Source organism: Podarcis gaigeae (assembly GCF_964106915.1).
Source record: "Podarcis gaigeae genome assembly, chromosome: 10".
Classification (NCBI taxonomy): domain Eukaryota; kingdom Metazoa; phylum Chordata; class Lepidosauria; order Squamata; family Lacertidae; genus Podarcis; species Podarcis gaigeae.
Genome location: NC_139686.1, coordinates 68682968 through 68709338, shown reverse-complemented (window position 1 = coordinate 68709338; position 26371 = coordinate 68682968). Strand labels below are relative to the sequence as shown.

Genomic DNA, 26371 nt, shown 5'->3' with positions numbered 1-26371 from the left:
ATTTATTTTACCATTTATTTTAGTATCGGCTGCAGGAAGCACAGAGCAAGCGGGGTATGCATGGTTGCAAGCGGGCAGCTCACTTTAGAGGAAGCAGCAGTGGGGGAAGAAATTCGGAGTTAAGCCTCTCCTGAAGCGGAATTCCCTCTCCCTTTTGCTGAATTTGGGAAGCAACCTCCGCGGCAGCAGAAGAGCCCCCTCGATCCAATAACATGGGAGCCCCGGCGGGAGAAAACTAAAACCTGTTGCCCCGCCGCACCGCAATCTGTGCTCGTCTTTTATGATGCACAGTAAGGGCCAGGGTGGGATTATAATAATAATAATTAATTTTGCGTTTTCTCCGGACTTCCCTACCCTTGCGGCTCCTTTCCCACTCAGCTCCCATGAGGGAGGTGAAGGCATTGCGAAGAAGCTCACAGGGTTGTGAGGATGAAGGGGGGGGGGGGAGAGAGAAGCATGGACACCGCCTTGAGATCCCTGGAAGAAGAAAGTGGCATAGAAATGTTATAAATAAAATAAAGATACAGGAAGAATGAGCTCGAGTGGGCGGTTTTTATTTGGTTTCCAAAATTAAAAACACACAAAATTGGACCTAAGCAGGATATAGCTTGGTCGGTGGGAGCAGAAGTCTCTTAATCCCAGGGTTGCAAGTTCGAGCCCCACGTTCGCCAAAAGATCTCCGCATTGCGCTAGATGACTCTTGTGGCCGCTTCCAGGTATATGATTTTATACTTTATATTTTGGCTGCCCGGTCCCAGCTGCGCTGAAACACGCCGACAATTTAAACTCTTTCCCGCTCCTATCCGAGCGCAGAGAAGGTTTTCCCAAAGCCAACCCGGAAGCACGGCGTTCGGGCGCGGGTCTATAGATTTACAGCGCTACGTTGCGCAGGCGCACTGGGCGGAAGCTCTTGCGTCTAAACGGCGCGCCTCCGTGCCACGTGACCCCGCCCTCTTTTCTCGCGCAGCTTCCGCGCCGTCACGGCGCTGGGCTGCCGACGCGTCGACCTGGAGTAGGCGGGGCTTGAGCCCGGTCCTCCTTCGCGCCCCTCTGAGGGGACGGAGACTGCGTGGCCCTCGAGGCTCCAGCAGCGGCTCTTCTTCAGGTGGGGCGACGGGGAAGGAGGTCGCTGAGAGAGCCGGGCTGGGGTGAGGACCGCGTCTGGCCGGACAAGGCGGACATGTGGCAGGGGGAGGGAAAGGGGTCGGTGGGGGTGGGCAGGCTGTGAGGGGTCGGTCCGAGCAGAGCCCCTGTGGTGGTGGCCCAATAAACGTGATAATGTGTACCCCTCTAAATCCTTGAGGGTGCTTCTAATAGAGAAGGTAGGGTAGCCTGTTACTTTATGAAACTGCAGATTTTGCAAGTTGCTGCCCCCCATTGGGGCAGAAATAAATAATAATAATAATAATAATAATAATAATAATAATAATAATTTATACCCCGCCCATCTGGCTGGGCCTCCCCAGCCACTCTGGGTGGCTTCCATAAAAACCAAAAATACAGTAAAATATCACACGTTAAAAACTTCCCTGATGTCTTCTGAATGTCAGGTAGTTGTTTATCGCTTTGACATCTGCTGGAAGGGCGTTCCACAGGGCGGGTGCCACTACCGAGAAGGCCCTCTGCCTGGTTCCCTGTAGCTTTGCTTCTCGCAATGAGGGAACCGCCAGAAGGCCCTCGGCGCTGGACCTCAGCGTCCGGGCAGAATGATGGGGGTGGAGACGCTCCTTCAGGTATACTGGACCGAGGCCGTTTAGGGCTTTAAAGGTCAGCACCAACACTTTGAATTGTGCTCGGAAACATACTGGGAGCCAATGTAGGTCTTTCCAAACCGGTGTTATATGGTCTCGGCGGCCGCTCCCAGTCACCAGTCTAGCTGTCGCATTCTGGATTAGTTGTAGTTTCCGAGTCATCTTCAAAGGTAGCCCCACGTAGAGCGCATTGCAGTAGTCCAAGCGGGAGATAACCAGAGCATGTACCACTCTGGCGAGACAGTCTGCAGGCAGATAGGGTCTCAGCCTACGTACCAGATGGAGCTGGTAAACAGCTGCCCTGGACACAGATTTGACCTGTGCCTCCATGGACAGCTGTGAGTCCAAAATGACTCCCAGGCTGCGCACCTGGTCCTTCAGGGGCACAGTTACCCCATTCAGGACCAGGGAATCCTCCACACCTGCCCGCCTCCTGTCCCCCCAAAACAGTACTTCTGTCTTGTCAGGATTCAACCTCAATCTGTTAGCCGCCATCCATCCTTCAACCGCCTCCAGACACTCACACAGGACCTTCACCGCCCTCACTGGTTCTGATTTAAAAGAGAGGTAGAGCTGGGTATCATCCGCATACTGATGAACACCCAACCCAAACCTCCTGATGATCTCTCCCAGCGGCTGCATGTAAATGTTGAAAAGCATGGGGGAGAGGACAGAACCCTGAGGCACCCCACAAGTGAGAGCCCAGGGGTCTGAACACTCATCCCCCACCACCACTTTCTGAACACGGCCCAGGAGGAAGGAGCGGAACCACTGTATGACAGTGCCCCCAGCTCCCAGCCCCTCAAGACGGTCCAGAAGGCACAAAGCTAGAACATAAGTTGCTACGTGTAACGCAGGTTCCCAACATGCACACTAACACAATGTAACAGAACACGGTGGGAATCAGAACTTAATCAGCAGGAATTGTCAGTGCTTATTGCGCATGTGTATTAAACATGAAATGAGGTGGTGATGCTCAGTGAACACTCGAGTTGCAAACGTGATCCATGCGGGGTGCACGTTCGCAACCCACAGCGGCGCGTCTGTGCACGTGCGGGTTGCGATTCGGCGCTTTGCACATGCGCAAAGCACAATTTAGTACTTCTGCACATGCGCAACTGCCAAAACCTGGAAGTAACCTGTTCCGGTACTTCCAGGTTTTGTCGGGTCCGTAACCCGACAAAACGCATCCTCAAGCGTCTGTAACCCAAGGTATGACTGTATATGATTGGTCAAAATTGAAATGCTTTGTTTAAAACTATGTGGGAATCCCTTGCCGACCACCATGCGGCGCCTGGAGTCAGTTTCTGCATCCACAGCAGTGACCGGAGAAGGAATGACCGCAGGGAGAAGAATCACCATGGTGTACCTGTAACAGTGAAAGCGGATGCCTTAATCCAGTGTTTCCCAACCGGTGTTCCGCGGCACACTAGTGTGCCGCGAGACGTTGCCTGGTGTGCCGCGGGAAAAATTAAAAAATTCGAAAGATATCCGGAGAGGCGGCCTTCAGGCGAGTTTTAATTTTAATTTTCCTTCTCCCACTTAATGCCCCACGCTCGCCCGAGCAGCTTGCAGTCCTCGGTAACCACGGCGACCCGAGGGAGGGGAGGGAACAGGGAAGTCGAGGGCGGCGGCGAGCCGCGATGACGTCAGTGGGCCGCGCCGCCTCGCCCTGGCACGGTGTGAGAGCCCCGGCTAGTGCCGCGAGCTTCGGAATAAGTGGGATCCGCGTGCGCGAGACCGAGATCGCGGGTAAGGAGCTCAGCCTGGGCAGGAGGAAGTGGGGCCGCGCGTGCGGGCCACATCCCCACAGAGAGCGAGCCTCCCCCGGCCCACCACTCCAGGCAGGTCCACTCGCATGAGGGGGCGGCGATGGCGACGGCCGGCAGCTTGCCTGCAATGCCATCCCTCGAGCAGGCGAGGAGCCCGGAGGCTACCAGATGCGAGTCCTCTTTCCCACCCTGCTCGGGAGTCCAGAGCACTTGGTCGCATTCAGGATCTAGAGTGGGGAAGCGGGGCTTGTGTCTGGACTGGACACATTGGGCTGCCTGTGCCGCTCGACCTGCGGGGAGAAATCAGGGTGGGAGTCACGACCGTGAGGCAGGGCTGCCAAGTGTGGCAGAAGAGGACACGGCTGTCGCACCTGTCCTTAGGTAGGAGCTTCTTCCGTGTCGACCTGCTGCCCTAAAGTCTTGGCTTTTTTCTTGGCTTTTTGGCGGTTGGCACAGAAGGAAGGGGGAGGGAAAAAAATTGAAACTTACACTTTCATGCGTCCCTCCCGGCGTGACGCTGCGCGCTGACGTCACGGGGCTGTAATGGTGGTGTGCCTCGAGATTTTTTTCATGAAACAAGTGTGCCTTTGCCCAAAAAAGGTTGGGAAACACTGCCTTAATCTGCCCCAGATGGAATAAAACGTAACTCCCCAACAGTTGGACTTCTCCCCCGATGGCACACTCTTCTGTTGTCTATCAATACAGATGGATGCTAATGGATGTCTTGCCAAGTGGAAATGCAAAGTCCACCTAATCCAGGGTCCCACTTCCTTCAGCATCCAGCCAGATGTTTCTAAGCAGAATGTAATGGCACTGGTTGTCTTGTTCTTTATTTGTTCCTGTTCCTTCCTGAGGTTTCATTAATCTGTGTTGGCTGCTGAGAGGCTTCCCTGTTGCATTGGCCACTTGGTTATGAAATACGGTTATCCAAGTACATCTGTTCCTCGTGTGTTGCGAAGGCTTTTGATTCATGGCTGCTCAGAGCATCTCCCAAACAAGAAAACCCTGCAGCAAAGGAAACGGATGGCAGAGTTGCGTATTTTTCTGCATGTGGATGTCATCTACTTTGAAGTGCAGCTAAGAGAGACATTGATAAGATTTTGTATTACAATAAAAAATTGAATGTAAAAGACTATTCTAGACTACGCACAAAGGTCTGCCATCTAAGAAATGGGATTGTAAAATAGAATAGGAAGGTTCAGGAGAGCAATAAATTTGAAAGTCTTAGGGAAAAAGAAAAATCAAAAGATCCAATGGATTAGAGTCCAACTTCTGGGTAGAGTCCTCTTGTTCTATGTGACTGTTGTGGACAAGGAAAGAAGTACAAATTAAGGTAAATCTTAAGAAGACCAGTAAAGTGGTACCTCGGGTTACATATGCTTCAGGTTACAGACTCCGCTAACCCAGAAATAGTACCTCGGGTTAAGAACTTTGCTTCAGGGTGAGAACAGAAATCGTGCGGCGGCAGCAGGAGGCCCCATTAGCTAAAGTGGTGCTTCAGGTTAAGAACAGTTTCAGGTTAAGCACGGACCTTTGCAACGAATTAAGTACGTAACCAGAAGTACCACTGTAGTTTGAAGTTGCTATTACAAACATCAGAACAGCCCTGGTGAATCATCTAGTCCAACATCATGCTTTCAAAGTGTTGCCAGCCTATAGGAAGCCTTCAAGCAGGTCCTGAGCACAACAGCATTCTTCCCAGGTGTCACTCTGTGCTACTGACATTCAGAGGCATTTTGCCTCTGACAGTGGAGGTAACTCAAAGCTGTCATGGCTAATAGGCATTGAGTTCTAATGGGTACATACATTTGTTCCAGTGAACCCCTTTCAAGTCTGATTCTCGTGTGCTGGGTGCATTTTGTGATTACATCCAATATAATCTCTATTTTAAAGGCAGATCGTTTGATATTGGCACACTTCTTAGTGTCAAATTATGCTGCTTGGTTTGTAATTTTCTGAAATGTAGATTATTTTTTCCCTGCAGAAAATACCCCTTCAGAGTGGGCTACAATGGAGATGGTTGAACCACTCTTGAACAGTGATGCAACTTTGGACCTTCAAGAGGCAAGTGAACTTTCTTTCACTGTTTATCTATTTTCTAGATTTATACTTCAAATATTTTTGCATTTCCAATCTGCCCATCCAAAAGCAGATGTAATGGATATTGAAAGACAGTGTTTCATTGCTCCTGAAAGCTGATATTGAAAGGAGGTGGACTCAAACTGTGCCTCTTTATCTCAGCAGGAGGCCAACAAAGAGGAAGGGCTAGGAGGAGAAACAGAAGATTCTGAAGACACTCAACTTCTATGGTGGGTACTCTCAGGGCTCTTCCAGACAACCTGTTTATTCCGCATTCATCCTGATTTGCATGCCCAAAGCTTATGCAGTGGTTAGATGCTGTTCAGTCCTCATTGAGCAATCACTGATTTGCTTGAGATGAGCATTTATAGAACAATGAGCATTTATCCTGATTTGCTTGCAGGGTGTTAACATGTCTGCCCATTAATCATTTGTTCATCTCACACTTTTCAGTCTGTTTCTCCATCACTTTCCAAACAGCAAAAGTCTTGAGTTTTTGTTTTTACCGTATTTTTCGCCCCATAGGACGCACCTAGTTTTTTGGGAGGGAAATAAAGGGAAAAAAATTATTTCCCCCCCCAGGTGCCCTGCGCTAAGCCTGAAGCTTAGGGCGCGCGGAGCTCAGCGCGCCCCAAGCTTCTGGGTGCTGGCAAGGTCTCCGCTAGCTCTGGGAGAGCCGCGCAGCTCTCCCAAGGCTAGCGGAGCACTGTGCTAATCCCGAAGCTTGGGGCGAGCGGAGCTCAGCGCGCCCCAAGCTTCTGGGTGCCGGCAAGGTCTCCGCTAGCCCTGGGAGAGCCGCGTGGCTCTCCCAGGGCTAGCGGAGTGCTGCGCTAATCCCAAAGCTTGGGGCGCACGGAGCTCAGCGCGCCCCAAGCTTCTGGGTGCTGGCAAGGTCTCCGCTAGCCCTGGGAGAGCCGCGCGGCTCTCCCACGGCTAGCGGAGTGCAACGCTAATCCCAAAGCTTGGGGCGTGCTGAGCTCAGCGCGCCCCAAGCTTCTGGGTGCCGGCAAGGTCTCCGCTAGCCTTGGGAGAGCTGGGTCTCCCACGGCTACTGGATAGCTTCCTGAAGCCTGGAGAGCGAGAGCGGTCGGTGCGCACCGACCCCCCTCACTCTCCAGGCTTCAGGGAAAGCCTGCATTCGGCCCATAGGACGCACACACATTTCCCCTTCATTTTTGGAGGGGAAAAAGTGCGTCTTATAGGGTGAAAAATACGGTAAGTGTTTTTTTCATACAAGGACAGCAAAGCATTTGCATTATATTAAATGCAAAAAGCATAGTTCTGATATATGGCTAGGAGCAGATTCCAGTTTTGTGACATTGCAGTAATCTATTCTGAAGAAAATAACCACTCAGATATTTCCCAGGTTATATTTAATAAAATTTGCACACCTCTTTCTATTAATATTTTTGTTGAACTGAAGTTCAATTAAAATATCTTACTCCAAATGGACTTCACATTTGCTTTGCATACAGTTAACCCAAACCTTTTTAACTCAGTACTACTGCAGGTGATCCAAAGATGGAAGCCCTGGACAGCAGAAAAGAGAGAATTCCTAGAGACCCAGAGAGCTGCGATATCCCTTTTTATGTGTCTGAATTTGTGGAAAGGGAGGTTGGAACAGACTATGAGTCATTAAGCAAGCTTGGCAGACTTATTGAACAGTTGTCAGAAAATAAAGCAAAGCTAGAAGAACAGGTGAGTTGCATATGTTTGGTTTTTTAAAGAAGTACATGAGCAAAGTGCACCCTGTTCACAAAATTTGAGCTGTGTTGTCTGTACCAATGATAGGGAGCATAATCACTGATATTAGGGCTATGTCATGTTCACATAATGGGAATAACAATTCAGTATATTTAAGAATGCAGCCCCAATCTGTCCTTCAACATCTGGGAGGGACTTTTTAAAAAAACAGTTGTACAATTTGGCTTGCATGTGTTATACTTGTAGATCATATTGAAACATCATGTCCTGTGCGTGGATGGGATGCAAAATGGACACAATCCCATTCTGCTGACCAGTTGGAGACCCATGCAGTTAGACCATTCTTTGCAATTTGCATCTTCACCATATGTTCTTCCATTTATGCATGCTTTCTGTATCTCCTATGCTGTAGGTATCAGCCCATTGTTTACTTCTGTGGTTTCATTTCTTTAATACAGTTGCTATATTCCTTCTTTTATGACAGTTATTTAGCTTACATAAATGAGAGCATGCTATTAATAATGAATCAATTACATTTGTTTCAGGGGAGGTGATATGGGAACAAGAGGAACTTTGGCCAGAGTCCAAAGCAGACTTAAATGCTGTTGGGATTTTTTTTGTTTTCATAATTTCATTTCATTCCAGTTTTAGGTTGTTCAGGCTATTCATGCATATCTGAGAGTTGGTTCCACTGAGCACAGTGGCTAGTCCTCATGTCATATTAAACCATAGTTTAAAACAACCTAAGGTTTCTATGTAAATAGGTAGTGATGAAACAAGCTAGTCTTCTAGTTTGTTTCTCTCCACACAAACCATGAGTGGTTGCCAAGACTGGCTCTGACCATTGGCCATGCTAGCTGGGCTGTTGGGTGCGGAAAACTGCCAACATCAGGAGACTCACAGGCTCCCCATCCCTGTTACAGATGGTCAGAGGTGTAAGGAAGCTGGGATTAACTCAATCAGTAGGGCATGAGGCTCTTAATTTCAGGGTCGTGGGTTTGAGCCCCATGTTGGGCAACAGATTCCTTCATTGCAGAGGGTTGGACTAGATGACCCTAATGGTCCCTCCCAACTCTACAATTCAATGATTCTATGAGGTCTAGTATAGTCTTACAACTGAAACAAGGATTTAGGGATTGATCTGTTAGATTGCATACTTCTCTTGCCTTTTTCCTCTTCCTTATGAAGTTCTCTCCAGGCCTTTCTCTTTGGGTTTGCCGTTAACTGTTCCCAGGGCAAGAAGAGAAAAGCAGTTTGTGTACAATCAAATCCCATGTTGCTCTTATTACGTCTTAAGCCTTAGTTTCAGTTATTTGTCTGAATTGGACGAAATCAGCTACAGATGTGTTCCTCTGCCACATACCGTATTTTTCGTTCTAAAGGACGCACATTTCCCCCTCCAAAAATTAAGGGGAAATGTGTGTGCGTCCTACAGAGCGAATGCAGGCTGCGCCGCTAAGCCCAAAGCCAGAACAGGAAGACGGAGCACTGTGGAGCGCTCCGTCTCGCTGCTCTAGCTTGGGGACGGCTGCACGCACAGCCTCTCCAGGGCAGCGGGGCGCTGCGCTCCAAAGGCTTCAGGTCTGGTGCGTCCAATGGAGCGAAAAATACGGTAATAGAAATGTCCTACAGTGTACAGATGCCTGTTGCCTCTTTAACGTATATTTATATAGGTGCTCACAGTTTCGTCTGAAGTTCCCAAAAGAATTCAGAAGGCCTTACAGAATGCAGAAGACTCTAAAAAATCTCTTAATCAGCTTCTAGAGAAGGAAAGCCTGTTGTACGATTCAATTAATGATCACTTGATGACATCCAAGCCATGGATGGAGGATCTTGGTGTACTGATAAGTCAAATAAAAGAAGTTGAAAGGCACCTGGCTTATTTAAAATGGATTTCACAAATAGAGGAGTTAAGGTAAATAGTACCTCACATTATATGTTTTGGGCTTGATGAAAGATTTAGAGTCTCCAAATACTCTAAATTGTTTTTATGTGTTGCATTATATATATCTTGTCAATTTGTTTTGATGCTTTTTTTTTGATAAAGCAACAACAACAATAATAATAATTACAAGTATATACATACCTTGAAACAAGGTAGGGTACGTAGAGCTCCCCTCTTTAAAATTAAAGTTGCAATCCTGTTGGTTACTGTGTGACGCAGAAAGGGTATATGACTGAATCAAGAGCCCTGTGTTCGCTCCCAGATAGCTGATTGGTAGACTTCTTAAGTTTTTGAAAGGACTCTGTGTTGGATCAGAGGAGTTAGGTGCTCTGCATTTGCATATGCTATTCATCCGAAGAGATCATTGCTATGGGTCCATTGTTTTATTTAGGTGTTTTTGTGCATGTGTGTGGAATTTTTTTTAGTTTGCAAGCTTCTTTGAACAAGCTATAAATGGTTAACATAATCCATATTTATTTGGTTTAAATAATTAAAAACTCCATAGGCATTGTAAATATTAATTTCCTACACAACAAAGTAGGAATATATGGAGCCTTCAGTTGGGTGGGGCAAGATAATAAAAATAGTTAATAAATGTTGTGGTGCATTTTATAGTTTATTTAAATAGCTTGCCATGTGTCTTAGGTTGAAGTTTTTAACATTTTTAGTCTGATATTCTCTTGGTGTCCTGATATGTAGTAATCAGCAGTTGCAGTTTCTTACAGCATGGAGATGAGCACTGATACCTGCTAATCCCTGCAGATCCTGTTGGTGGATATTAACTTTTCTGTTCTGTTGTTTTGGTGAGAGGGTTCAGACAGATTTCTAAGACTTAGATTTCTTTACATGATTTTAAGTGCAATTTTGAAGTGGTATTTGTTCAACTCCTCTGTCTACAAACATGTCAGGTGGCCATCTGATAAGGTGCACCAGCAACTGTAATATTAAGCACTTCATAAATAATTGTAAAATCAAGCAAGATCTTTTCACATTAGCCTGCTCACTTTTTTCTTTCTAGTGACAACATTCAGCAATATCTCATGACTAACAATGTGCCAGAGGCTGCTACAACCCTAGCAGCTATGGCTGAAGTTGATATCAAGCTTCAGGAGTCATCTTGTTCTCAACTTCTTACTTTTGTAAGATCTACTGTTCAATTCTGGCACAAGATCCTGAAGGATAAATTGTCAAGGTAGGAATATGAAATAATTCTTTCAATTTTATTTTGCATTACTAAATCAGAGTAATTTTTATATGTTCTTCTATTGCAGTGATTTTGAGGAGACTTTAAATCATCTTCATTGGCCATTTGTTGGACCAACACAATCCCAGCCATTTGGCTTGGCTACACCGCCAGCCAACGCCCAAGAGATATACACAAACTTTGAGACACTCTTTTCTCAGCTTCTGAAACTACAGACTTCGTATCCTTGGAAAAACCATAAAGCTGTTCCTTTCCTAGTGGGCATATGCATAAGCTCCAAAGTAGTGTAGATTAAAGGTAAAGGTAAAGGGACCCCTGACCGTTAGGTCCAGTCGTGGCCGACTCTGGGGTTGCAGCGCTCATCTTGCTTTATTGGCCGAGGGCGCCGGCGTACAGCTTCCAGGTCATGTGGCCAGCATGACTAAGCCACTTCTGACGAACCAGAGCAGCGCATAGAAAAGCCATTTACCTTCCCCCCGGAGTGGTACCTATTTATCTACTTGCTTTCAAGTCATGCTTTCAAACTGCTAGGTTGGCAGGAGCAGGGACCGAGCAACTGGAGCTCACCCCATCGTGGGGATTCAAACTGCCGACCTTCTGATCGGCAAGTCCTAGGCTCTGTGGTTTAACCCACAGTGCCACCCGCTGTGGTAGATTACCTTGTGCTAAATGAATTATTATGGCGTGCTAATTTTGGCACTAACTAAGAAAACAAAACAAAGCGGCCTGGCATGCTCTTGTGCCTTGATCTGCAGAAACCGGCAGGTGAAGATTTTCACAACATGGAGATATGCATTGCCACCACCTTGCAACTGCAGATCAAGATGCAGATGTTAAGGATGGGATCCAGACCAAGTTTGGTCCCATCAGAATCTAGAGTCAAAAATTAGTCATGTCTAAGTCTCATAGTGTGACTAACTTGTTATGAATCCAACCAAATTGCCAGAAGTCAAGAATTCTGTGTTTATTTTTAAAAGTTTGGACCAAGAGAAGTTTGAGCAGGGTTTCATTTCTACATTGGGATTTTATTTATTACACAGTGTACACTGTTGACCTCCCTGTAAAGCGGTTCCTGGGGCTATGGGGATCCTCCAGAACTGTGTGAGATATGGGGCAGGTGAGCTGTAGCTAATACAAATCAGTGCTTCTTGTAGCAAAGTGACTTAATAATGCAAATGGAGTCCAGAAAGATAAGCCCTGATGACACTTTGCTAAGCAAACTGAACAAAAACAGGGTATAATTTGAGGAGGAGTGAAGAGAGAGGCTTTGCCTTTCATTTTGTACCCTGTAGATAGCAGGGAGGCGTACAACCAGACGTACAGCGAGAAATCTCCCTCAGAACTACATAGCCAGTCAGAGCATGTGCTGCCTCACTGAAGATCACACTACTATGCCTGCTTATCAGGATCCCTTCCAGCATTTTTCTCACTTAGGATGTGGTCCAGAGATCAGTATGCCAGTATCTGTATGAATAAGATGTTTAACTTTGACTCTTAAAAATCTCAGAGATGAACTATTAACCAAACCAAAACAGCTTCCAGAAAAATACGTTCTTCCTCCATCTCCACCTATCATACTACCTATGCAGATCATGCTGGCTCCTCTTCAGAAAAGATTCAAGTATCATTTCACAGGAAACAGACAAACAAATGTGCTGAGCAAGGTAGGTTGATGGTGTTGTACAAAATCCTTGTCTTAAACAGAACCTTCTAAAAGGCTATATGAAGGAAGGTGGGGGTGGAATGGGATGTGCATATGTGCCTTTCAAAATTTGCTAGTCCTTCCATCCATTTTCAACCTTCATTTAAAATACAACCTTTAGCTCTCTAGATGTTGCTGGACTCCCAATTCCCATGTGCCCCTGTCAGCATGGCTAATGGTCAGGGACGATGGGAGTTGTAGTCCAACATGCAACAGGCCACAAGTTCCCCATCCCTGCTCTTGCTCTTTTAACTCACACAGCTGCAACAGCAAAAATATGCAGACAACGTCTTATAAGTCGGAAGTAAACCTCTTCCTGCATTACATTGGGAAGATTGGCACGTATTTGGCATTTTGCGCATCTTTTAAAATGTATGAAATGACGCCTGATTTTAGTAACAACTTTAAGTGAACTCTAGACATCTTATAAACATATTGCACTAACTTGATCTAGGTTTTTGCTGCTTTGCATTGATTTCCAATGTACTCCATTCTCCTAGTTTCCAGAAAGGTAGCTGTGTTGGTGTGTTGCAACAAAAACAACGAAGTGCCACAAGAGTTCATTGTTTATATCCCTTCTATTGGCCTGTGACTCGGGTAGTCTGTTTCCTATATCTTTTAAGGAAATTATTGTCTGTACTGCAGCACACACCTATAGCAAGCATGTGTTCTGCTTACTAAACTATTTTTGGTTAAGCACTTCCCTTGCCAAGCACAAACCACTTAATTTCTGGGAATATAAAAAGCAGTGGCGGAATCAGAGACCAGGGAGAAGAGTCGGTGGAAGAAGATTCGAAGAAATTTAAAGACTACTTACGGAAATACTGTAAAATTAATGAATGTTAGAATGATGATGGATAGAAATTAAGTGGTTTCCAGCTGTAATGCTCTAAGAGAATATGAAAAAAAGGGTTAGAAACAGGTAAAAATTTAATGGTAAGGATTTGCTGAACTAACAATCTGAATTGGAATACAAAAAAGGGAGGTATGAGGAGGTCCGGGAAACAAGCTAAAGGAAAATAAGCAATGGAAAATCTGTGTGTTTTTAATTATTTTAATTTTTGTATTTTAATTTTTGTATTTTTGTTATTTTTTCTTTTTCTTTTTATTGTATTATTACTAAAAATCTTAATAAATATTCTATAAAAAGCAGTGGCGAGGGCTGTTAGAGGGGAACTGGGCCAACAGGCTAAGGTGATGTATGATGCTATGATCAGACAAAGTAGGTTGCATCTTTGACCTAACAACCAATACTGTGAATTCTTCTCCTTTCTCAACAGCCTGAATGGTACCTAACCCAGGTACTCATGTGGATAGGAAATCATTCTAAGTTTCTTGAAGACAAAATCCAACCAGCGTTGGACAAGGCAGGTGTATCCGTGAATGCAAAGGTAAGCATCTCTGTATATTGTTAACATACTGATAACCATGAAATTATACATCCAGCAGAGGATGGGCAGAAGATTGACTGGAAACAACTGTTACGATCACTGGGTGTTTTCCAGTTGATCAGCAAGGATTTCTGACTCCCAATTGATTATTGGCAGCAGCAAGAAAGTGACACATGCAGACTACTGAAATTAAGAAAGATGGCGGGTGCAGGATACTCAATTTGAAAGGACCGTGAGAAAATGTTCTAGGCTCAGGATTTTTTAATTCTAAATGTGTCTCTTTTGCGCATGGGTGGCGGGGCATTGATTTTAAAAAAGGTAGATTCCACCAGCCTGAAGTTTAACCATTTCTGATACAAATGCAGTTGTCATCTGAATTAATCTCTCCGTTTCTTCTTAAGCTGGAATTTTCCCGAGCTTTGGTGATGCTGATCCTTGAGAAGCTGGCTGCCGATATCCCTTGCTTGTTGTATGACGACAACCTCTTTTGTCACCTGGTGGATGAGGTACTTCTGTTTGAGAGAGAGCTGCACAGCGTTCATGGATATCTCAACAGCTTCCCCAGCTGCATGCACATTCTATCAGAAGAAACCTGTTTTCAAAGATGGTTAACTGTGGAAAGAAAATGTAAGATATTATGGGGAGATCTGACTTGGTTAAAAACCAGACCTGAAGAAATTGGGTGTTTGGGGAGGGGGGGCCTTTCCAAACTCCCCTACCTTGGGGGAATAACTGTTTTAAATCTGAACAAGTCTTGGAACTAGAGTTGTGCTCTAAATGTTTGCATTTGGGATAGAATTTACGTTGTACGTAGTTTTCTGCAGAGGTCCATGATTGTAAGAAACAGAGTCCGTGCTGCTGCTTCTAAAGGTGTCAGGCTTTTGGTGGGGAGAGGTATATAGATCTGTCTGATAATAATCCTGATGCACAGCAGAGGATATAGCTTGTTCCCTAATCAGGAGGCCTACTTGAGAGCCGCTAGAGGGCTATCCCAGGAATATGAGTTGTCAAACATAGCATGGTAGAACCAACTTTACTGGGAGAGGGTTAAGATGCCAATATCCATGAATTAAGGCTAGATTTTTAGCCATTGAGACTATTGAAATAGGCTTCTAGGAGATGTGCTGTAACATATGAGCTCTTCAGAGCTTTTTATCTACTGCAAAGCAAATCCCTGACAAAGAAAATAGAGGCAAGAACAGACTGTACCACCAGAGATCAGGCAGCTGTTGCATATTTGCTTTCCATGTCAGATCCATCTTCTTATTTCTGCTTGAATAGTACTCTCTTTGCTAAAGTTCAGGAGACTTTAAAGTAGAGTAGAAACCACAATAGCAAAAGCAAGCTGGAAAAGGGTGCATTATTGCTAATTACCCCCTTATTACAGTTTATCGTAAAATTGAAGATCAGGTCAATAAGAAGTTGAGTTTGTAAAACCTATGAAATTCGAATAAACAACTGTAAAAATGTGGCACTAGGAAGTGTTAAGCTTTACTTTGGCCAATACTTGCATAAAGATAATAGTGTTTGTCAGTTTTGTAAGGGATTTTGACACTTGGTATAAGAGAACTCATCTGATTCCAGGGTGTTATTGATAAACGTGCTCTCTTACTGGGTTCATATTGGTTGTTTTAGCCGTTACTAAGGTTCGTTCAGTTAACTCCTTTAGTTGAAGCAGCATCTTAACTTTGATTTGAAATTGCCATATTTGATATGTTTTTCCCCTGTCCCAAATTTCATTTTAAAAAGGAACAATTTGTTTCCCTCTTGAAATGAAATTTGAAATAATAAGGTAACTACGGTAAGTTATTCTATTTTAACTAAGGTAACTATTTAAATATTTAAGTTCTTTCTGTGCTTGGCAGTTGCTCTTCAAAAGATGGACTCAATGCTTTCATCTGAAGCTGCCTGGATATCACAGTATAAAGACATTACAGATGTCGATGAAATGAAAGTCCCAGATTGTGCTGAAACTTTTATGACTCTGCTACTGGTTATCACAGGTAATTATAACGTTTCTGGCATTGGGTTTTAGTTCTTGAATAATTCAAGAACTGTAACGCAATCAACAAGGAGATCAACATCCTATCAGCGGCTACAGTTGTCACCAAATAATAATAATAATAATAATAATAATAATAATAATAATAATAATAATAATAATAATTTTTTATTTCTACCCTGCCCATCTGGCTGGGTTTCCCCAGCCACTCTGGGCAGCTTTCAACAGAACCTTAAAAACAGAATAAAACTTCAAACATTAAAAACTTCCCTAAACAGGGCTGCCTTCAGATGTCTTCTAAAAGTCAGATAGTTGTTTATTTCCTTGACATCTCATGAAAGGGTGTTCCACAGGGCAGGTGCCATGACTGAGAAGGCCCTTTGCCTGGTTCCCTGAAACTTCGCTTTTCACAGGGAGGGAACTGCCAGAAGGCCGTCGGCGCTGGACCTCAGTGTCCGGGCTGAACGGTGGGGGGCGGAGACACTCCTTCAGGTATACTGGGCTGAGGCCATTTAGGGCTTTAAAGGAGTAAGAGTTGGAAATTGGAATTGCATTTGCATTGGAACAAATCAGTGTAGTTTCTGTTCATTCTTCTTTCCATCAGTGAATAATTCACAAGGTAGTCACGGCTCTGTTAATACTAACAGCGTGGATATGTTGGGCAATTACTGCTGGGATAATGTACCTTTAAAAAAGAAAAACAATCTAAGAATACTCAGAAACCTAAAAGAGACCAAACATTGCTAATAATTATAGTATGGATTTTGAGTGTACGGTAAGCAGGTTCCTTATGCTTTGAGTACCGTGGAGCATCATCAGTTAATTCAGAGGAAGTTAATTGCCCTTTCCATCTTATCTCATGCATCTCCCATTGAGTTGAGTCGCACTCAACTGTGTGTAGTATTTCAGGTTTAGGCCTGCAGAAATAAGTGGGGAAAAGTTAGTCATTATTAACTTCAGGTCCATTGAAACCATGGTGGCTAACTTCCTCTCGATCCAGCCTAATGTGTTTTAGGTTGATACCTCTATTTTATTAAGTTACTTAGCAGTCAGTGTTGAGCCACAGTGCCATAGAACAACAGACAAATGCCATTAGGGGAATGAAATGTGGCCTTTGTGTGTCTACAGATCAAGTTCCCAGCCTGTCTTGTATCCATTAAAAATGCTCTTTCTGTGGGACAGCAGAGACTATGAAAAGGAGGCAAAAGTGTTAAGTGCCATAGCGCAAAGCATTGAGCACACTAATAAACAATTTTTTGTAACACCATTCCCATTCCTTAAACAGGGCCAGTTAAGTCTGTGATGAAATCTTGAATGGTAGGTGCTTTCTAACAAAAGAGAGGGTTTAAAAATATGAAATAATTTACCAAATTCCTTGTAATGTGTTCTGCATAGATAGGTATAAACACCTTCCTGCAGCTGCTCGAAAGCTTCAGTTCCTAGAGTTGCAGAAGGAGTTGGTGGATGACTTCAGGATACGACTCACTCAAGTTATGAAGGAAGAGACCAGAGTGCCCTTAGCCTTTCGCTACTGCGCCATCCTCAATGCTGTGAACTACATAGCAACAGTCCTGGCAGACTGGGCAGACAACGTTGTAAGTGATGATCGTTTTACATAACTACAGTTGCTCTTTGTGGATTGCCAAAACTTAATTTTAAACGCCTTTTGTTACACAACTGCTCCTATTTCTTCACAGTATAGAATTGCCTTTCACTTGCACTGGTAGAATTCAGTACATTTTCAAAGTGGAGGGGAACAGATTGCGGCCATTTTTTTTTTTTTTTTAATAATATTTTTATTAAGTTTATGAAATACAGAAAAAAAGAATAAAAGATAGATATAAGAGATAAAATAGAAAAGTTACAAATTTCCATGTTTTTTCCCCCCAGCAAATCTAGTGGACTTCCCCGCATCCTCCAAACCCTGCATTCTCTGTAATACAGAACATCAGCAATTTGTTAACTTGTTTCAATACTTATTGTATCCTTCATTTTATCATGTTACCTAATTTCAAAGATGTTATAACCCAAATCTTATACATTTTCGTTTAAACACAATAAAGTTATTTCATTATTCTACCTCTGACTTCTTGTACCTTAATTTCCATTTCATTAATTTACCATTGCTGAAGCCAGAGTTTCCTAGAGGGTGCATTTTTTAACATTCGTACAGCTTATAATGTTTTTTCAAATAGTCCTTAAATTTTTTCCAGTCCTCCTCAATTGTTTCTTCTCCCAAGTCTCGGATTCTGCCAGTCATTTCGGCCCAGATTGCGGCCATTTAAAGGTGTGACAATTTTGGGGCGGCAGTGCATATAGCAGGGTCTTCATGTCTGTCTAGTTCTTTTTGCAGCTTCAGCAGGCAGCGCTGGAAGTTTGTGCTGATAACAACGCGCTAAATAAGCTGCAGCTAGGACAACTGGCGTCCATGGAAAGCTCCGTATTTGACGACATGATCAACCTCCTGGAGCGACTAAAGCATGACATGCTGACTCGTCAGGTGGAGCATGTCTTCAGAGAGGTCAAAGAGGCTGCAAGGATGTACAAAAGGGAAAGGTAATACTTTGCTGGACACATTTTAATTTGTACACAGTTTGGAAGGGAGTGAAGGGGAATTTTAAAAATGTATAGCCTGCGTTCTTCTTCCTACAATACTGTATGCCATTACCTTGTTTTATAAAACCTGATCCTGCAGAATGCATTTGGCAGGATACAGATATCTGAAAGGAATGATCTGGATGTCTATTTGAGGGAGAACAGTCATCAAGGAATTATATTCTGTGCGTGTTGTGAGATTGATAAATAAATCGGCTGTTTTATCGTGCCATGAAACACACTTGTGTCTTCAGGATGTAGTAACAATTTTGCCATTTAGAGAACCCAGTTTTGTCACCTGAATATTCAGGGGGGACGACCTTGGAGTAATTCTTCCAGTTCCAGAGTAGTTGTGCGGATTGACCCAGTAGTGTTACAGCTTTGGAACACAGAATTGCTTTCAAAAACTGTCTTAATGTTCAAGATGGTTAAATAAAGCCATGTTTGTTTTTATTTTAAGAGTCCACTATGATTCCACTTTGATTTATCGTCTATCCTATCATATCACAGAGTTCGAAGGGAAACCCTAGGATCATCTAGTCCAACCCGCTGCAGTGCAGGAACATGCAGCTGTCCCTCCCGTTCAGGGATCGAACCTGCAACCTTGGCATTATCAGCACCATGCTCTAACCAACTGAGCTATCCAGGATGGATACTAGTCACTATGGTTTTGGGATCTAGTAATGTGTGTATTAAAATACATTCTTGCCCCACCCTGCTGGCAAGGATGATGTTGCTGCCGTTCCCACCATCCCTGGCCCATTAGGTACCTTAACTGGGGCCAATGGGAGTTGGACTCCAGGAACATCACAGGTCAAAGGTTCACCATCCCTGTGCAATGGAGAGAAATTCCTTTTTTTAAAAAAATAATATTTATTACTTTTAAAGCTTACAAAAAAGGAAAAGAAGAAAAAAAAGACAGTAGAAAAAAAACAAAAGAAAGAAAGAACAATACAATACAATATATAAACAATACAAAATGCAACCTTGGCACATTAAACTAAACACATTAAACTAAACAAAACCCTAACCCTAAACAAAACAAAAACAATTAAAAAAACATACATCACACCTTTTCCATACTCTGTCTTTCATTCCCTTATTTCATCGACCTCCTCTCACCTCCCTTTTTGTATTCCACTTCTGTTAATTGTTTCAGCAAATCCTTTCCATCTTTCTCTATTTTCTGTCATATTATAAATATCTTAACATATTTTTAACCTTATTTTCCATTAAAACTAAAATACTTATATATGCTTAACTCCTTATAACATTTCTACTAAGGCCATAAAATTTCATTCCAACATTTTTCTATCACTCATTAATTTTACAGTATTTCTAAATATAAACTTTAAATTTTCCAATCTTCTTCCAGCATCTCTTCTCCCTGGTCTCGGATTCTGCCAGTCCTTTCCGTCAATTCCATATAGTCCATCAACCTGGAGATCTTATGTCCGAGGCTCTTAACTCTTTTCCAAGTCCCTTCTGCAGGTCTTCTTCATACTCTAATGCCAGTGGCAAAATGCAAAGGCAATCTACTGGTTGTGTCTCCTAGACATTAGCAGGTGTGTTTCTGGACTCTCTACTCCTTGAGAGCTTTGAACCAGAATGTCAGGGATGGAAGCTGGGCTCTGCCATTGAGCTAGATGTGGTCCCCTTCCCCATCTGTCAAGATAATGGACTTATCTGGAATCGCAAACGGAAACAGTGTCATGTAAACTCCCAAGCAAACTTGGAGTTGGGTGCTGTCAGAAGCCTTCCTTTGCAGTGACGATTTTCTGTTTCTTTCAGGTGGCTGTCTTTGCCCTCGCAGTCAGAACAGGCTGTGATGTCTCTATCAGCCACTGCCTGCCCACTGCTAATGACCTTGAGAGACCAGCTCCTACAACTAGAGCAGCAGCTTTGCTACTCGTTGTTCAAAATCTTCTGGCAAATGCTTGCAGAGAAGGTGGACTTGTTTATCTATCAGGAAGTAAGTGTCTGTCCTGGGTGACTAGGGCCGTAATGATAACTCATGCCAGAAATGTTCACTATGACCTGCCTGTTCTTTGTATGCTGTGTACAGATCATTCTGGCCAATCACTTTAATGAAGGAGGAGCAGCGCAGCTGCAGTTTGACATGACCAGGAATCTTTTCCCTTTGTTCTCACATTACTGCAAGCGGCCAGAGAATTATTTCAAACAGTAAGTAAAACATATCTCACTTTCTGGTTTACTTCAAAACTTATATATTGGGGGGGGGGGGATAGAGAAGGAATTGCAAGGAACCTCTTCCTCCTACCCTTTTGTTATGAACACTTTTCTGAGAAAGCGTATGAGAGAGAGAGAGAGAGAGAGAGAGTCATCCCTCTTAAGAGTTTTAATAAAAATGTAGACTGGCTAGAGCCAGTGTGGTGTAGTGGTTAAGAGCGATAGACTCGTAATCTGGTGAACCGGGTTTGCTTCCCCGCTCCTCCTTCTCTAGTCTCTCAGCCTCACTCACCTCACAGAGTGTTTGTTGTGGGGGAGGAAGGGAAAGGAAATTGCTAGCCGCTTTGAGACTCCTTAGGGTAGTGATAAAGCGGAATATCAAATCCAAACTCCTCCTCCTCTTCTTCTTCTTCTTCTTCTTCTTCTTCTTCTTCTTCTTCTTCTTCTTCTAGCATTTACAGTAGGGTTGGTTATATTGCAATTTTATGTTGTAAACTGCCATGAGATCTACAGGTAAATGGCAGTTAGTTAGTTAGTTAGTTAGTTAGTTAGTTAAATAAGCAAGTAATCATATAAAGACCACTGCTTAATACTTTTACATCACTGTTGGGGAATAATTATAGGACAAGCTTAAGGCGTAAAAGCGTATGATCATGGTCCTTGCCAAATTAACTGGAAGATAGTAGTTAAATAACATAAGTTCTGCAAGCATGGGTTCCCTCCCCCGTTTTGTACAAAAAAGTGAACTTACCATTTACAGGCTGAGGTATTTAGTGAGATATTTGTCACTTAAAGGAAAAAAAAGCTGATATAGCATGAAGATCTGTTGTTCCGATTTCTGTTTTAAATGTGGTTTGTCATGTAGCAGGATGGGCTGCTATATAAGCAACAAGCTTAAAGTTCCCCTCCAAGCATTTGCATAGCTCTCTAGGTTCTGAAATGAGGACTTTCTCATTATCTTTTGCAGCATAAAGGAGGCCTGTATTGTGCTGAATTTAAATGTTGGCTCAGCCCTGCTTTTAAAGGATGTGCTTCATTCAGCCACTGAAAACAGAACTGAAACCATCCCGAATTCAAATCAGCCCACAGCAATGGCAGCATTAAATGAACTTGGAATTTACAAGTTAGCGCAGCAAGATGTCGAGATTCTTCTTAATTTGAGAACAAACTGGCCTAACACTGGGAAATGAGCAAATAGAGAGAATAATCCCTGTTGCATTCTATGAGAAACAAAGCCAGCTTTATCAATGCTCCTACTTTTCTCTGTGCTAAACTAACTTTTTCAGTGAAGATGAAAGAGCTGTATACATGTCACAGTTTCAAATATACTATTTCGTGCTGGGTACAGTTCAGCAAGTATTATAATTGAACAATATGTTCAGCTGGAATATATTCTTGTCTAACACCAGTGTGACAAATACAGTTTTCTCAGCTGACTTTCTGTGGTAATCAAGTACTTATTTTCATTACAGGGCATATTCTGATACATCCCCTGTACACATGCCCCTTACAGGAACAGATTAAGAGTGTGTGTGTCTTAATCTCAAGGTTGTGGATGGGGCAAAAGATTAATGCACTGCAGAGGGTTAGACTAGATGATCCTTGTGCTCTCTTCAAACTCTACAATTCTATGATTTTATTTTAGGATCCTTCTAGGAGTTTGTGGGAACTGCATTTTATGAGCTAACCTGAGTTGCTTCCTCTTGTTGGCTGTTCAGTCACACAGAATCCTGTTAGGTCTGGCTGGATTGTTGCTAGGGTTTTCCAACAATTCTTTGCAAGGGCTCTGAGCTGTTAACACCAGACATATTGCAGTGGTCCGCTGTCAACACTAAGGGCTTTCAGTGGTTTGCAGCATTTTCTGTGATTTCTATGTCTTCGCCTGGAAGTCTAGAGCACTTTGAAACAGCTGCAGCCCTAATCAAACTGAAGACCAGCCAGAGAGAACTTGAGAACTGGTTTGTCTTTTTGTCTTCCTGGGCTGTTGTTTCTGTCGACATCCCCTATTGCTGAGGACTGAGATTTTGCATTCTCCCTGATGAAGAGCAAGTAGACAACTGTTTAATTATTTGTTTGTTGAAAAATTGGGCTGGGGGGTTGCTACAGGCCTCAGTAGAAAGGGGGGAAAGCAAAGGTTAGAGAAATAAGAAGGAGTGGTGTCAAGATATAGGTGGGCCAGCTAAAGACTGTGGCAGATCATGAATAGTGCAGTATTGATAATTATCTGGTGAAGACTGGGAGTCAGTGGCTAAGTTGGTCTGAGAGGGTGCCTTATGTAAAAGGTTGCACAAGTAAGTTTTTAAAGGTGGCCAAACTGTGCAGTCAGAAGTACAGCCATAGGGGTGCAGAAAGAGCTTAGTTTGTTTCATTTCATAAAATTAATACACTGGTTTAAAAAACACAAACACAAGGCTCCCCCAGACCTCAGAGCGATTTACAAGAGAGGATTTGCCACAATAGCTGAACTGGGTTGTGAGAATAATTGGCTGGCATGGAAATGGGGAAGGGGGGGGAAAGAGAATTTGGCCTGCAGTAAAAGTCTCTTAGAGGCTGGCTCTTGAGTCTTTGGAAAGACTGCAGCATGTAAATATCATTATTTCCTTGGGTACAAAGGTTGTCTTTAATAAAGCAATTATCTTAGTTTAAAGCAGGCAAGTGCAAAGTCTGTCTCGGGGGCCTGACTTGGCCCCTGTGGCAGTTTATTTCCTGGGGTAAAACCCCTCAATAAGGGATGAAAAAAAAGCTCAATAACTTAAATCCTAAAAAAAGGTCAACAACCTTGGTTGGTCTCGGTCGGCCATCACGGCCCTTCACTACCTTGGACACCACTGGTTTAAATTACAGCACTCCTCTCTAGCCAAGTGTCTCTAAAGATGGCTGGCTAAGAACAAAGTATATATAGCTTTTACTTTCTTGGGGTTACTGTTTTCTTGAGTCTGTGCAATGGCAGGAGGAACATTGTGTGTGTTCCCTTCTTCAAAATGGAGCAGGTACTAATATTAAGGATGTAGACTAGAGCACCACTCTTGACTAAGGTGTCTCTGAGTCTACCACGAAGAGACCAAAACACTTGACCTGTAAATGTACTATCTGCTCCTGAGCTTTAAATTCTCCATCTTGGGGCCAGAACCATCTGAACAAGCTATGAATTGTGGACTCCCCATACCCCAACCGCCTATCCCAGCAGCAGCTGCCATCGCCTCTTAAGTAGGAAGGAGTGGGGATAAAAATCCCCACAGAAACCTACTTCTTCATGTGGGCTGGACCTTGCTGGATCAATGATGACATTTTAGAGTGAACCTTGTATTTACAACAGTGACAAAATGAGGTAACAGAAGCACTGGTTGATGCTGCATGAAACAGAAAAAAGTTTCCCAAAGGTAACTTTCCTTCAAAAGCTAATAAAAACGCTTCACCTATTTCTTACAAACATATAAATTATTTTATTTACAAAGCCATGTTACAAAAAATAATAATAATAATAATTAATAATAAAGCAAAAACAAAATGTAACCCCAAAACAAAAGAAATACAATCGCTCACTAGAGAATATCTCCAGGCCTGGTGTTGAACTGTGGCAGTATCAGTCAGATACATGTTTGTTCTTTTTTCAAAACTGTAAGCCATAAAGTTTTATTATTTACACCTTACTTCCGACACAATTTTCACAAGCATGGAATGAGCTCTTTCTGATACTGCTAATACATAAAAGGTGCAGAACAAAGAATGAAAATACATAGTGTTACAAAATATGGGTTTGTAGAAAAGAAAAAGACTGTACACATAATGGCATTTTCTTTTAGAATGATTGGACATGCTTTCTTCAAAAGTCTTCTGGAAAAAGAGTCTAAAATCTGTAGTAGGAAATCACAATACAGGAGGTGCAAAGTCATTTCTGTGCAACAGTTAATATTCCCCATGACTGACCAGCTATGCAAAACCCACAGTTTTGTTAAAGTGCCATGGGCCAACAGCATAACAAAATATAAGGTGTAAATAGAAAATTTTCTTTTTTTCCCCAAACAATAGTTCACTGAGAATCAGCAGTAATAGAATATGCTGTATAAACTATTCTCTACAAAGGTTGATCAGCACTATGTACAATTGTTAACATTGATACAAAAGAAGGCATACAAGTTATCCAAGTCGCTTTTGTTTTTTTAATATGGCTGAAGGGCCTATGCATTGCGTATGTTTAACAACCAAAGCTGCTGAGCCTCTATTGCTGGAAACGAATCACAAAGTCTTCAGGCAAAGGTGGGAGGAAGAAGAAGGGAAAGCAACTGTTGAATGAATGCTACACTAATAATACATTATAGGCTGGTCCAGTTCAAATCCATTTTTTTAAAAAAACAACAACTGCATTTCACTTTTCAGGCTGGACATTTTAGCACGTATAAAATCAATTGGTGATTTTTTTAAAAAAAATGCAGGGGATTAAAAAAAGTATGAGGTTTTTACTTGGTTTCCAAAATGCTTTCAGACCGATGCCACTGAAAATAAAAGGATACATACATAAGCAGCAAAGAACACTCCCCAGTCCAGCTTCTTACATAACAGATGCATGTTAAGAGCTAAGGAATTCTTAACACGACTGAATTGTTCCTTCGGTCACTGAGTGACATTAATTCTCAGAAGCAGCCACTGAATCTCCCCACCCCTGTTTCCCCTCTAGAAGTAGAAAACAGCAGTTCACTTATCAGATGGTGTTTTCTTACTGAGATTTTAAAACTCCTGCAGTTATACAACACAAAATAAATTAGTTTTTTTATAGATAAAAAAAGTCAACAAGGCTCTGTTCCTACAACTGAAGACAAAAATTGTGCAAAAATAACAAAGATATGTACACTTTTTTCAGTCTGAAGAAATGTACAATAAAACCATAACTCAAAAGTACATGAAAAATATAAGCATTGCTTAAAACTTTCCTAAGTTTCATATTGTTCATGAAACTATTCCTGTCACTTCCCAAATATAGCAAAACATAAATTACAAAATTAACACTATAAAATTTTACTTTAAGAATATCTTCTAATTCCCCCCCAAAGGGCCTAGCCATGTTTACAATTGTTAAACATTGTATAAGCTTTAAAAATTTCCTTAAGCCTTCCGCACCCCCCAAAAAGTAAACGGCTTTCTGCCCCCTTGAGATGTAAATAAACCAGCATTTAAGTGCACTTTTAACACTGTAGAAATAAAAATTAACTGCTCTGTAGTAATTTTGCAGTACCCTAGTATTATTATTAAGTTCCTGATTTCAAAATCTACCTTTATTTTTTTAAAAAGCAGTAATTCCTGTAAAACATTGTCAGTGCAATTCTAACTGATACAAATTCAGTATGCTCAGCTCCTGTCTTTTCAAAGAACAAATTGTTTCATTAAGGAAAACAGTAGTATAGATTCTTTGTGGCTCTCCCATCTACAAGTGAGGAAATTTTCACACGGTGCTCCTATTAATCTCACTGGGAACAAATTGAATATACCCTTCAGTACACTGAGCAGGTTAGGAATACCATAATCAACAAGAGGTGCTGCACACTGAAACCACTGAACAACGTCAGTGAAACTTCTGGCCACACAGTTGTTAGTCACTGCTGAGAAATGCACTAGGACAATAATAAATAATAAATACAGAAGTTACCGTAAATTTTAAACAATGAAGGGGTGTTTTAAATATAATATGACCACACATTGCATTATTTCGGAATGTTCACTGCTGTCATTTGTTGCAAGAAACAAAAAGGGGGAAATGCAACAATTTGCTTTTCAAAGCTTGAATCCGAATCAAACCAGATTGCACAGATCAGAGGCCGATGTATATTGAAGAACTGAAATATGCCACAGTTTTATGTTGATTTAAAAACATTTGTTTTAAAAAACCCCCACAAAAAATATTAAGTAAAATTTATCTGCAGGAGACAGAAAATAAAATAAGAAACCAGAGTAGGGCTGCTAAAACGAGAGAGATTATAGGCTGGTTGCTTTTCCTCGTTATGGAAGAGTCCTTATCCTACCAGTCCGGTTTAACGTCTTCTG

The 26371-nt window shown here is 42.6% G+C and overlaps 3 protein-coding genes across 12 annotated transcripts in view; 1 reads left to right on the top strand and 2 right to left on the bottom strand.

Moving 5' to 3' along the window:
- Positions 1 to 26371, bottom strand: part of BCAP29 (B cell receptor associated protein 29) — a 920634-nt gene that overhangs the window by 259452 nt on the left and 634811 nt on the right. The window lies entirely within an intron of this gene.
- On the top strand, positions 31 to 21771 carry RINT1 (RAD50 interactor 1). 3 transcript variants are annotated; one of them, XM_083701403.1, is made up of 16 exons: positions 31 to 1105; positions 5508 to 5587; positions 5768 to 5832; positions 7105 to 7300; positions 8980 to 9221; positions 10270 to 10443; positions 10523 to 10675; positions 11963 to 12119; positions 13438 to 13548; positions 13950 to 14175; positions 15414 to 15551; positions 16946 to 17145; positions 17892 to 18106; positions 19937 to 20117; positions 20211 to 20329; positions 21303 to 21771. In XM_083701403.1, the coding sequence occupies exons 1-16, from the start codon at positions 694 to 696 to the stop codon at positions 21523 to 21525; spliced, it is 2892 nt and encodes a 963-aa protein (XP_083557529.1). In that variant the 5' UTR covers positions 31 to 693; the 3' UTR covers positions 21526 to 21771. The 3 variants fall into 3 exon arrangements, with proteins under 3 accessions (XP_083557529.1, XP_083557528.1, XP_083557530.1); XM_083701402.1 differs by having other exon boundaries at positions 5765 to 5832; XM_083701404.1 differs by lacking the exon at positions 5768 to 5832.
- Positions 23755 to 26371, bottom strand: part of ATXN7L1 (ataxin 7 like 1) — a 77705-nt gene continuing 75088 nt past the window's right edge. For 5 of the 8 annotated variants that reach the window (XM_083701430.1, XM_083701432.1, XM_083701434.1 and 2 more), the window contains one exon: positions 23755 to 26368. In XM_083701430.1, the coding sequence (XP_083557556.1) occupies positions 26327 to 26368 (42 nt within the window). In that variant the 3' untranslated portion in view covers positions 23755 to 26326. The remainder of the gene's footprint in view (positions 26369 to 26371) is intronic. The other 3 variants (XM_083701431.1, XM_083701433.1, XM_083701437.1) reach the window with 1 other exon arrangement.